This window comes from Prosopis cineraria, unplaced genomic scaffold (genome assembly GCF_029017545.1).
Source record: "Prosopis cineraria cultivar Desert tree isolate PC_DT_omini unplaced genomic scaffold, ASM2901754v1 PC12, whole genome shotgun sequence".
NCBI classification, from domain to species: Eukaryota; Viridiplantae; Streptophyta; class Magnoliopsida; order Fabales; family Fabaceae; genus Prosopis; species Prosopis cineraria.
Window position 1 is genome coordinate 835,434 of NW_026555343.1, and position 12,093 is coordinate 847,526.

A 12,093-nucleotide genomic window follows, 5' to 3' on the forward strand; every position below is an offset into this window, starting at 1 on the left:
TTGCACTACTTTATATGGAAAGACTAATTCTACGTGGAAACATTCAACATAATACCGAAAACAAGAGAAATTAAAATTAAAAAAACAATTGAGTTGCTCAAAATTTCACTGTTGAATTGAACAAAATTGAAAAGGAAAAAAAAGAGACTACTCTCAAACTAAGCCGCAAGGCCAACTCTGACGAACAATCTAAGAGTCGAAATATGATGCGAATCAGATTTATGCAGCTGCCTCATTTTGAGCAGCAAGTCTCTTTCTAGCCTCCTCAATGATAGACAACTTGATACCACGGCCTTTAGGAAGAGACACCCACGGCTTTGACCCTTTACCGATAATGAACACATTACCCATGCGAGTAGCAAACTCATGCCCAGTAGCATCCTGGACGTGGATGGTTTCAAAGCTTCCCTTGTGCTTTTCTCTGTTCTTGATCACCCCGACACGACCTCTGTTCCTTCCTCCAGTCACCATAACAACATTCCCAACATCAAATTTGATGAAGTCAGTGATCTTGTTGGTTTCCAGGTCCAGCTTAATGGTGTCATTTGCTTTGATCAACGGATCTGGATATCGGATGGTGCGGCCATCATAGGTGTTCAGATAAGGGATGCCCTTCTGTCCAAACTGAACAGATCGAACCTTGCAAAGCTTAAACTGCAATGTGTAAAATACAGAAATCACTTAGGCAAAAACTACAACAACTAACATAAATCCAGGTAAAAGGTCCAAAGTGTCCATACAACCGCGTGCTTCCTTTTGCAATGTCAATTAGCAACAGCAACTAATGATACGGTAATATAGTCTACTTGAGAAGTTTTTGGAAAGCGAAGCACAAATTAATCATTCGCAACATCCACATACTATAGACATGTTACTGTTAAGATTTGATATCGTAGGTTGAAAAATCAGATCAGACATACCTTTGCCTCTTCATCCCTTAATGAGTGGAGACGGAAACGGCCCTTTGTGTCATAGAGAAGCCGGAAGCTTTCATTGGTCTTTGGAATAGATACAACATCTGATAATAATGATGGAAAAGAAGAAAGGTAACCATATGAAACAGTTGCAACATTATCAAGAATAACTAATCACGTTTATTGCAGGCTGTTGGACCATACAAAAGTAGTGTGGAGAAAGATATTACTCCGAATGAAAAATTACTTGAACAAAGAAATGGCAACCGACTAAGATTTTGAGTTTTGTTGCTTAGACATCTATATCCGAAGCATTGAAACGAATTATACTTGAAAAGTTGCACCATTGTCCAATAAATCAAATCAATAATAAGCTGAAAACACAGTTTGATCAACATCATCCAGCAATCAAGTTGAATTCACATACCCATGAAACCAGCCGGGTATGTCTTATCTGTCCTAACCTTGCCATCAACAAGAACATGGCGCTGCATCAAGATGGAAATGACTTCTCTATATGTGAGAGCATATTTCAATCTGTTTCGCAGTATAAGGATAAGAGGTAAACATTCCCTTGACTTGTGGGGTCCAGATGATGGCTTCGGTGCCTGCACAAACAGAATTTTGAGTAGGTGCATTGGAACGTAAATGAATGTTTCAAAAGAAAACAAGTAAATAAAACCAAAACAAGAACTAGAAAAGAAGCATACAAAGGCACCACCAAGCTTATCAAGCATCCAATGCTTGGGAGCATTGAGCCTCTTCAAGTGTTTCTTCAATCCCCTAGCCTGAAATTCAAGAAAAAAGTTACCACAGATAATATGAGTTTATAAGCGCATACCATTATCCGCAGTATTACAGCAAATATCATAAAGTCGTTCAAAAAATAAATAAGTGAACATTGAAATTAGGACAAATGGGTTAAAATAGCCTTTAGTCACAAACAGATATCAAATTGAAAGTATTGAATATGTTGGGTACAATGGATCCAGGCTTTTGAACCCATGCAACAAATGGAAGCATTAAGCATGTAGAACAACATTTTCTACATTGATAGAATATCGACGGAAAACATTTTGATTGACGACCTTGATTGAACCGAAGGAGAGAATATCCACGGGACTAATAATTCCAATAGCAAAATGTGAAAGTGGGAAAACATTTTCTCGTCCAGGATCAGGCATATAGAACTTTGAGATAAGTTGTAAACTCCATAGGAGCTCGAACTCATATTTTCATTTTTCAGGGGTTTATCTACCCAGCAGATAATGTAGATATCTTCTACAGCGCAAAAACGCATCAGCGAATAGAGCACACAGGAAGAAGGAGCATCGCTGTTCGCAGCTATGAAATAAACCGACAGTACATACCATAACATGACACACCGAAATTTATCTCCCTCCGCACTGGAAGGCCGATCGATCAAAGTCATAAAAAATAAAAATATAAGCATCATGGTCAAAATCAAGAACTTATTTAATTCACATAGACGCTAAATACGCCAGTCAGAAGCATGGGGCTCCGACCATGGATGAAAAAGATCACAAATGAGGAAACTTTGAAGCTACAGGTAAGAAACTGTAATCACATAGGAAAGCGTAATAAGATTTGGGAGGAATGACTGACCATCTTGGTATCCTGAGCTCAGTAATGAAATCCTTAGTCCGCTAGCCACTGCTCCCAGTCCCTGGCCTGAAACCCTAGGCTGCGTTTAAGTATATATATCGAGTCGAAGAAGAAGAGGAATTTCGGGGATTTAGCGAGTTTAAAATGAAACGGGTTATGGGTAGTTTTGATTTATTGTCCAAACAAAGTTGGACTTTTTTCTTCTTCTGGGCTGATGAATGTTGGAATTTTTCCAGTTTTTATGTGGATTTTTTTTACCCAAATAAAAAAGGAGAAAACCCATTTCTTAACCTTTGTTTGGTTTTTTTAACCAACAATCCATTTCTTAACGTTAAGTCTTATACTTTGTAATTTTCCTTTTCTTTGCTTTGTAAATTCTCTTTTATGAAATTTTACTTTCCATTAAAAAAGTGAAAAAACCCGGACATTTTTAGGTCATAAATGTCAAGTTAATAAAATAAAACCATACAATTAAATCTTAAAGTTAAAGGATAAAAATGTCCTGAAATGTTTTCTCTACGAACACCTATCACCCTATTATTAATAAAAAATAAAAAATTATTAAAAATAATTTTTTATTTTAAAATTTCTATGTTGAGTATAATAATTTATGAATGTAGATAAAATTAATTTTAATAATTTATTTTTAAATATATTTAAATTAAATTATGATCATATTTTATATTTTAATTATTCAATCATATATTTTTAAATGCTATTTATTAATAAATGTAAATTCTTATATATTTATAATTTGAGTTTATGTTTTGAGTTTAGATTTCTGTCATAAATTTACTTAAAGTTGTGGCCATTATATGAATGATGGAACTATTTCATTGTCAACAACAGTTACAATAATTAACACACGTCATAATTCATAATTTTTTTAACCAACATAATTCATTTTGTTAACGAATTTATAGTATTGCCATTTAATGTCACTAGCTCGATGCTTTATTTTGTTTGTTATGATTCTAAATTTATGCAAACTCATTTAAAGCATAGAGTGTTAAGGTGTCTTTTAACAAAAGAAAGGTGAGAAATAATATTAAGTTTTAATTATAAATATGTATTTTTAGATTACTATAAATGTTTATATTATTTAGGGATCTATTGAATACAAATTGCCATTAAAACTTGGATTTAGTGAACAGGCACAGGTGGTAAAACGAGAAAGGTCAATCAAATTTAGAGTTGGAGTTTGTACACAAGCACAAGTGGTGGAATGATAATTGATTAATGAAATGTGAAAATTTAGACTTTGTCAGTAGGAACCAATTTCAATAATGCTCATCATACGTATGAGTATTTAGAGCTTATAATCTTTTGATTGTTCAATTCCAATTTTCATAGTCTAAATTTATAGTTTTTTAATGGGTGCTTTTTGAATAAAAATTACTCCCTTCGTTTAAAAATATAATGTATTTTTTTAAGGGTTTGGTGTTAAAAAAATATAAAATATTTTTAACTTTTCAAAGTATAATCATTACTTTTTTAAAAAAATACTTCTATTAAATAAATCACTTTATATTTATTTTAAGGTGAAATATCTTATTATTAAATAGAAATAAATATAAAAATATAGAGTTAGTTTGAAAATAAATAACTACTTTATTGGAGGTAAGATTCAATTAAAATTGTTTTATATTTTTTTAACAGAAGGAGTATTTTTTTTAAATTGATAGTTAAGAGATTGTCTTTATTTTAGATTTTATATCCATTAAAATAATTATTTAAAAAATGAAAGTACAAAAATTTTAAATCAAAACCATTTAGAGCTGAATGGTCTAGATGTGATGAACTCTCAGTGCTAGATGAGCAATGAAACTGGATTCTATTGTTGGTATTCAAGAAAATATTTCAATACAGTTATTAATTGATTATCAATTGATGTAAATATTTTTAAAAAGCACCTCTCTCAAGGGAATTCTTTCTATTACATCATCGTGCATGCTGAAGTCAATTTCCTTCGTTTTCATCATATGGATACACAATATTTTAAACCTGCTTGTTGTTGATCATTAGTAATTTTTTTGATTGATTCATGTCAATTTATGTAAGAATTAAACCAAATTGAATTCACTATAACTCAAATTCAATTGTTTTATTTTGTCAAACTAACTTGTTCAATTGAACTTCATCATAATAAAAAATGAAATTGAACTGAATCAACCTTTGAAACCTATTAAATTAACTTATGGTTGAAGTAGTTTCTTCGTTTGCTCTCTTAAGGTTTCTCCTAAGTTTTTGGATTTTTCTATGGTGGGAGTATGGTTGTGCTCTCGACAGCTACGATGGCCAATGAATAAAGGTGAGATGATGTTTGTTGAGTGTCTAAATGGAAGTGAGTGGTAGATTGTTGAAGGATTATGGCTGGAAGGAAAGCAAAGGAGGGCAATGGAGTAGAAGATGCCAACACTTTGAAGATCTTGATTCAAATGATTGGCAAGCTTCTTTTGGCTTCAAAGTTGGGGATGGCTATGGAATCAAAACTTAAGAGCTAGAGCTATATTGACAATGTGTTTGGTACATATTCAAAGGTTGGGAAATGAGAGCAAAAGGACGGTTCGAGTAAAGGAATTAAGACAATAGTAGATAAATCCAAGGCTATGAAGGTAGATAATTCAAGGCTTTGATGGAATTCAATAACACAAGTTTGCAATGTTGAGGGCACTAGGCATATGCTAAACACATTGAGCCAGTTGTTGTGAATTTTGACTGTTTACTCTAAGCTTCTTGGTGGCTATTCTGCAGCTACCTTAGGACATCGGGAGAATCATGGTAGTGTGGCTAGGAATGGGGATTCCCTAGGTTTGCTTAGATTACTTGGTACCCCTTGGCTATGTCTAGGATTATCTTTTATCATGTATTTGTGTTTTTTTCTAGCTTGTTTCTTCTTTTTAGGAGTTTTATTGTTTTCTGGATTTTTTTTTTGTTAATAGATATGGCTAGTTTGAGCCTACTATAATTTTTCTAATTTTGAAAGTTGTTTTCAATTTTCAAAAATCTATTATTCCTCTTCTTGAAGAAGGAGCTTCCTTTTTTGCAGTGATATATTTGCAACTCTGTGTTACGGGATCATTACTCTTTTCTCAAAAAGCTAGTTTATTAGGGTGTGCAACGCACCCACTTATATAGTGGGGATCTTTCCCAAGTCTCTCCAATGTGAGATCAAACAACTCCTCTAGCCAACCCATGATGCCCCATCACAGGTGACCCACCAACTGAATAAATTTAGATCTAGCTATGACACTATTTTGTCATGGGGTCATTACTCTCTCCTCAAAAAGCTAGCTGACTGGAGTGTACAGTACACCCACTTATATAGTGGGGACCCTCCTTAAGTCTCTTAATGTGGAACCTGACATTTGGCATCAAAGGCTGTGGGACATCCATCACCTATTGCTTTTTTTTTTTCCCTTCTGATCATAATAGACAAAAAACTATTCACTCCTCTTAATTTGCAAGGCACGGGGTTTGCTAATGTTGGCTATTGGTCTCTTTTTCATGTGATTTTCGTACTCTTTACTTTGTTTTGTTTCATGCCTCTCCCATGGCCTTGTGGCTTTTATTTGAACCCTTGTCTTGTTCTCAATAAATATATCAATATTGCTGATTGGTTAAAAAACAATTAAATTATATAAATTATTTAATATTTAATTCAATATACAAAATGTCACTCACAATTCTATTAATAATAAAGGAAAAATCACACTTAAGGACCATTGAATAATATTATTCACAGACAATGACTAATAACAAGTTATCACTTAACAAAAAATAAATTTATATTCTCATTTTAAAAACAATCAATTTCATATTAGTCTTTATTTATGAATAATATTTTTCAATGATATTCTTGTATGCAATTTTTTTAAATAATAAATACTAATGTGATGCGATGGTCAAAAAATAATAAATACTAATGTATTACGACTATCTTGGTAAGTGTTCTCTTCTTTGGGCATGACAACTCCTGGTAAATGGACAAATAAAAATAGTACTAAAAATGTGATAATTAAGCCAAAAAAGAAAAAAGAATTGTTGAAATTAAAAGGGTTTAAGGTCACTCTCACTTGCACAAGTAAAAAAGGGGGGAAGTGACAATGCGAGAGATATATACCTAACTTGCATGAAAAGCCTAGTATGCAAGAAATACACAACACAAACAAGTGAAGCAAAGTCCTGTACTTGAAAATGAAAATGCCAAATCGGTCCTCTTCTTGTTCTCCTCGTTCTGTCTTCTTCTTCATCCTGTGCTTCCTCCTTCTTCCTCTGTCGTTGCTCTTGCTGTTGCTACTGGTCGTCCCTTCTTCTTCTTCTTCTTCTTCTTCTTCTTCTGCTTCTTCATCATCTTCTTCACATGGAGGAGATCGCCTCGAAGCCGAGAAGGTGACGGTGTCTGTGTACTACGAGACTCTGTGTCCGTATTGTGCAGAATTCATAGTGAATCATCTGGTGAGAATCTTCCAAACGGGTCTCATCTCCATTGTTAATCTCGCAATGATCCCCTGGGGCAACGCCTTCATCACACCCGATGGTTCCTTTCTTTGTCAGGTTGCCCACCGTTCTTCAAGCCACTGTTTGAATGACTGACTCATAAGTAGTCATTATTATCATTAGCATTTTCATGTCATATTTCATCACTCTTGCCCATTAATATCTTGTCTTCAAATGGATGATGTTCAAGAATATATTGCTGTTTGGCTTTTAAAATATTTATTATTATTTTTTTTTGTTTTTTGCCAACGAATTTCTTTGCACTACTCCTCTAATTATTCAAGGGAACTCTGAATTTTGTGATGACGAAACGAAATTTATTACAGAAACTGGTCTTTTAATTTTCTGGAATCATTATCACATCAACATAGGTACTCTGACTTTTATTAATTTCATGTTTATGTTGCTGATTTATTACCCATCTATGTTTTTCATCTACCACCAGTTTATCTATTTTTTTCAAATTTAACACCGACAACAAGGACTTGATAGATCATGTCGTTATGACATTAATGATTAATGATTTCATATTTCAAGTTACACTATACAACAGCTTAATTAATATAGTACTTTTTTTTTGAACTAATAGTAGATTTATTTATAATTCTGTAATGTTAACAACGATTTTTATTATGGTTTAAAGTGCAGCATGGAGAGGAGGAATGCTTACTCAACACAGTCGAGGCCTGCACTATCAAAATCTATCCTGATGTGGTATGTACTACCACCTTTACATTTTCATTTGCTCATGCATAGTTCTCAAATTGATTTATTTCTTAATCACTGTTTTTATAAAGTGAGAGATGTCTTCGAATTTTGCATTCTGGTTTTAATATTATGCAACTAAGCAAGCACAAAGATCCTAAAAATTCTGTTTTTATAGCAAGAACCTTCAATTGATAATCTTACTTAGCCAATGATGCTCACAAGAACTGATATAATGGCTCTCTGTTTTTAGTTCACTGGATCACATTTTGCATGCCACTGTCTTAATGATGAATTATTATATATTTTACAATTTTATTAGATATTATGTTTTTTCTTGTTCAAGTCGGACACTTATTATATTTTTTTTAATTTTAAAATTAGGAAACTTGAATTAGGTTATGTAAACAAGTACTCTTGTGAAACTTGTTTTGAATTTCATAGAACAAGTTGATTGTTAAAACTTAAAGCCATTGAGAAAAACAAAAATTCAAATCAACATCCTAACTTCAAAGACTTTCAAATGGATAGGAATTTTGAATTTTATTACAGATCATAATATAGAATATAAAATATAAAATTATTACAAATAGCAACTTATTTTCCAGCAGTTGTACTGCAATGAAGGAAGACCCACCTAGTTAGAAATAATCCTAGCTTTTTTTAATTTGATACTCATCTTTTCAATCTTTCAATTCTATTAAAATATTTGGCCCAAAAAAGAAAAAATCTATTAAAATATATAGAAACGGAAAAATAAAATAGAACTGCATTCTTGCATGTTGTATTTTTATAAGTCAAGAGCCCAATATAATCCCGATCGCCCGATGAGTGGATTTTGAGGCCCAACAATATTTGAACTTCACGGCTTTTTAGACTATTGCATGCAGTTGTAGTGTCTTCTTGTTTTTTTTTTTTTTTTAAATAAAAGATATGATGCTGAGAATTAATTAAAAGGAGGCATGTTCAGATGAAGCATTTCAGATTCATACACTGCGTGGAGAGAGTAACGCTAGAGAAGATGCAAAACCAATGGGTGAACTGCTTCCAAATGAGCGGCTTAGACTCTTCTCCTCTTGATTGCTACTCCAACGGCTCTGGCAGATTGGTCTCTTCTTTGTCCTTTTCCTCTCCGTTTCCGTTCCTTTTCTTTTTCTTTCATTATTCACCACATCATCAATCTCACCTTCATTTTCTTGTAATATGAAAAACGAAGCAGATTGAGCAAATATACGCCAACCAAACTGCTCAGCTTGATCCACCCATTAGATTTGTTCCCTGGGTGGTAGTGGACAACCACTCACTTCAAGAGGTTTCGTCTTCTTAACCAAACTTAATTCAAGTAAGGATCTCGACTCAATCACTGTGAAGGCAACATTTTGGTCTGACTCTGCTTTTTATTGTGACTGCAGGACTATCCCAATTTTCTCAAGTATATCTGCGCTGCTTTCAAGGGCAATCCTAAACCAGATGCTTGTCTTTCACTTTCAGTCCCCACCACCACTGACTCTAATCACTACACCAATTCCTTTATTCCTGTTTGCCATGCCTCTCACTATCTACCACATTAGGGACAGATTCCTCCTAAATATTACATATAATTATTTTTCCTGTTCTGCATCCTTTTTGGAAATATTCTGAAGGTTACACAGCATGTCTGCGAATGTGCGAGCCAAAATTATTATAAATCGTTCGATTTGTCTTTATAGACTGCAAAATTTGTTTGCATTTTGCACTAAATTGCTGTAAACTTTATAATTGTAATTGGATCGGATATAAATTTTAGACGATCATCATGTACTAAAATCTATCTAATGAGAGAATCTAAATTTTAAAGTCTGAAATGAATTTTTTTTTTAATCTTGATTTGAAGTCATATCACAAAAAGAACCATAATGATTAAGTTGGAGTAATCATATTAACTCAACCATTTGCACTGTTAAACTATTGAATTAGTATTTCAATTGACTTAATAAAATGCTTTGTTCGTAACCAATTTAACATGATTCAACTATGTTTTAAACATTTTCTTTTGAACTAGTCTCTAGACCAATTCAATTACCTGTTTGGTGTTGGAGTGGACTATAGAGCTCTGTGCTTCCTCTGAATATTGTGAACATCATGCCCCTTTGGTAACCCTAAACAAAGAAGAGATTCTTTTAGTTTCCATAAAAGAACTCAAACTTGACCTAACCAACAGAAATAGAAACTACCTAACGGTTGTAGTATTGAGGTTTTATAGATAAAGAAACATAAAAACACCTTTTGTCAACGACTTGACTTTTATTGATACGTATTCCCTCTCCTCTTCAGAATCAGACTCGGAATGGAGATTCCGAAAATGGCTTCTTTCAAACTAGCAATCACAATTATAATATCCTTTTCCCTCTGCTTTCTAATGCTTGAAACTGAGGCTGCTGCTTCGTCTTCCGAGAAAGTTAATCTAACAGTGTACTATGAAAGCCTCAGCAAACCTTGTGCTGAATTCATCATAAGAAATTTAGTCGAAGTCTTTAACAGAGACCTCAGCGATATCTTGAGTCTGCAGCTAGTCCCTTGGGCAAATGCTTCAATCAACAGCACCAACAACTCCATCTCATGTCAGGTTCCTGTTTAATCTCTGCATCATCAATACTACCTTTGGTCTGTATTTGTGTTCATATCTTACTTCTTTTTTTGATATACTCATATCTTGCTTCTTTCATACTATCATCTTGGTTATGTAATTTACAGAAAACTGAGGGAGTGCAAATTGTGGTCTTTCTGCTAATTCATAATTATTTTCACGTGTGGTGTTCCTTCTTATATCCGGCTTATAATTATACAAAACTTGGCAGAATGGCCTGGATGAATGTAACCTGAACTCTTTGGAATCCTGTATCCTCAATCTTTCCGATGATGTGGTACGCTTGAGATGCTTTCTCTGCTGCTGCTGCTTCTTCTTTTTTAATACTATGCTGGCTCTGCTTCTTTAAGAGCATGTATGGATTAGAAAGAAAATGGGATATCTTGATCTTTAGTTTGAAATCAAACAGTTTCTTTGTTTTTTTTTTTTGGGCCAGTAAATCAAACAGTTTCAGTTCGTTCATTCTCTTCCATCTAAACATGTTCTTCAATACGTATAAAGAAATCTGGCCTCTGAGAAGGTATGTGACAGAATATATAATAAAACTGTTATGCAGAGCAAAAATTATGCTTTGATTTACTGCTTTGAATTTCTGGTTATTGAGGGAAGGCTCAAGCAGTGGGAAAGCTGCTTCAGTGAATTGGATCTGCCTCAAAAGCCTGTACTCAAGTGTTATAACCAAGGCAATGGAACACAGGTTCTTTCACATCTCTCTGACTTTATCCATATATACTCTTCTTCCATAGGCCTGTATGCTTCTCAAAATGTAAATTATAAAGTTTTAAAGCTATAACTACTATTAATCCATCAATACTATTGTCTTCAAATTTAACATTATTTGAATTTCTGTGCAGCCGGGAAGAAAATATGTGAATGAAACCGCAAATCTTAGGCCATCCCATAAATTTCTCCCATGGGTGGTGGTGAACAATCAACCTATTGGAAAGGTTTCTCTCTTTAACCGTCTTTGCCTTCCTTTAATTCAAAGATTTTCATCAAGATTAATTGATTAATCGATGTTTTTGGTAATGCAGGACTATGCAAATTTTACAACTTACGTTTGCAGGGCCTACAATGGCCCTGCTTTGCCAGCAGCCTGCAATAAACAACAAAGCAACTGATCACTTTGTGAAATGAATTCAGGAAAAGAGCAGTTGTTATTATCCCGGATTTAAAAATGATTGCTGGAAAGGCTCTTTGCACTTCCTGAAAGGCTGAAACAATATTGAAACTACGGAGTATGGCAGATTCATCTTGATCTATCTCACAGTATTATATCAACTTAACATTTTTAATATTACGAGCTTATAATCAATGCAAAGAACTCATTAATTTACCAACTAATTAAAGTTGGTGTAAGTAGTGTGTGTTTGGTCTGGGAAGCATCTTGAAAACACCCACACATAGAAACTAGTGGGTTTCCAAGATCTTTTTCACACTATAGGTTCACTTGTTAGGATCGGGAGCATCTAGAAAGAGGTGAGAACACAGCTACACCACCAATGGTTTCAAGAAGATATATATAAGTAAGCATGATACTACATCTTTATCTAAAACATTAAAGCGTTTATTTTATTAATCCTTTTCACTCCTATACCTCTTTTTTAATTCAAATTTATTTGATGTGAGATTTTTTTATCATGTCACATCAACCTAAGTAACACTTAATATTTAAAAGTATCAACTCTCGTTATTTAAGGGAGTGGATTAGAGGTTTGAATC

The 12,093-nt window shown here is 33.5% G+C and overlaps 3 protein-coding genes across 5 annotated transcripts; 2 read left to right on the top strand and 1 right to left on the bottom strand.

Moving 5' to 3' along the window:
* Positions 1 to 49: 49 nt before the first annotated feature.
* LOC129288423 (40S ribosomal protein S4-3) lies at positions 50 to 2,686 on the bottom strand. 2 transcript variants are annotated; one of them, XM_054924981.1, is made up of 6 exons: positions 2,541 to 2,633; positions 2,285 to 2,320; positions 1,625 to 1,702; positions 1,342 to 1,522; positions 921 to 1,018; positions 50 to 654 (listed from the first exon to the last, which is right to left on the bottom strand). In XM_054924981.1, exons 2-6 carry the CDS (start codon positions 2,285 to 2,287, stop codon positions 220 to 222), a joined length of 795 nt encoding a protein of 264 aa, XP_054780956.1. In that variant the 5' UTR covers positions 2,288 to 2,320; positions 2,541 to 2,633; the 3' UTR covers positions 50 to 219. The 2 variants fall into 2 exon arrangements, with proteins under 2 accessions (XP_054780956.1, XP_054780955.1); XM_054924980.1 differs by lacking the exon at positions 2,285 to 2,320 and having other exon boundaries at positions 2,541 to 2,686.
* Positions 2,687 to 6,721: 4,035 nt separating this feature from the next.
* LOC129287648 (gamma-interferon-responsive lysosomal thiol protein-like) lies at positions 6,722 to 9,485 on the top strand. Of its 2 annotated transcripts, none has more exons than XM_054923870.1 (5): positions 6,722 to 7,097; positions 7,689 to 7,754; positions 8,716 to 8,853; positions 8,965 to 9,057; positions 9,158 to 9,485. In XM_054923870.1, the coding sequence occupies exons 1-5, from the start codon at positions 6,738 to 6,740 to the stop codon at positions 9,314 to 9,316; spliced, it is 816 nt and encodes a 271-aa protein (XP_054779845.1). In that variant the 5' UTR covers positions 6,722 to 6,737; the 3' UTR covers positions 9,317 to 9,485. The 2 variants fall into 2 exon arrangements, with proteins under 2 accessions (XP_054779845.1, XP_054779846.1); XM_054923871.1 differs by having other exon boundaries at positions 6,722 to 6,998.
* A 343-nt stretch (positions 9,486 to 9,828) lies between these two features.
* LOC129289486 (gamma-interferon-responsive lysosomal thiol protein-like) lies at positions 9,829 to 11,730 on the top strand. The gene is made up of 5 exons (XM_054926255.1): positions 9,829 to 10,350; positions 10,583 to 10,648; positions 10,928 to 11,068; positions 11,226 to 11,318; positions 11,406 to 11,730. Exons 1-5 carry the CDS (start codon positions 10,072 to 10,074, stop codon positions 11,490 to 11,492), a joined length of 666 nt encoding a protein of 221 aa, XP_054782230.1. The 5' UTR covers positions 9,829 to 10,071; the 3' UTR covers positions 11,493 to 11,730.
* Positions 11,731 to 12,093: the final 363 nt, after the last annotated feature.

Bases quoted from the DNA above. Each gene is read 5' to 3' on its own strand.
- LOC129288423 (XM_054924980.1), bottom strand. The intron at 1,523-1,624 runs GTATGCTTCTTT...CTGTTTGTGCAG, and splicing joins ATAAGCTTGGTGGTGCCTTT to GCACCGAAGCCATCATCTGG. The intron at 1,019-1,341 runs GTATGTGAATTC...CATTATTATCAG, and splicing joins ATACCCGGCTGGTTTCATGG to ATGTTGTATCTATTCCAAAG.
- LOC129287648 (XM_054923870.1), top strand. From the start codon at position 6,738: ATGAAAATGCCAAATCGGTCCTCTTCTTGTTCTCCTCGTTCTGTCTTC. The intron at 7,098-7,688 runs GTTGCCCACCGT...TTTAAAGTGCAG, and splicing joins ATGGTTCCTTTCTTTGTCAG to CATGGAGAGGAGGAATGCTT. The intron at 9,058-9,157 runs GTTTCGTCTTCT...TTGTGACTGCAG, and splicing joins ACAACCACTCACTTCAAGAG to GACTATCCCAATTTTCTCAA.
- LOC129289486 (XM_054926255.1), top strand. From the start codon at position 10,072: ATGGAGATTCCGAAAATGGCTTCTTTCAAACTAGCAATCACAATTATA. The intron at 10,351-10,582 runs GTTCCTGTTTAA...AAAACTTGGCAG, and splicing joins ACAACTCCATCTCATGTCAG to AATGGCCTGGATGAATGTAA. The intron at 10,649-10,927 runs GTACGCTTGAGA...ACTGTTATGCAG, and splicing joins TCAATCTTTCCGATGATGTG to AGCAAAAATTATGCTTTGAT.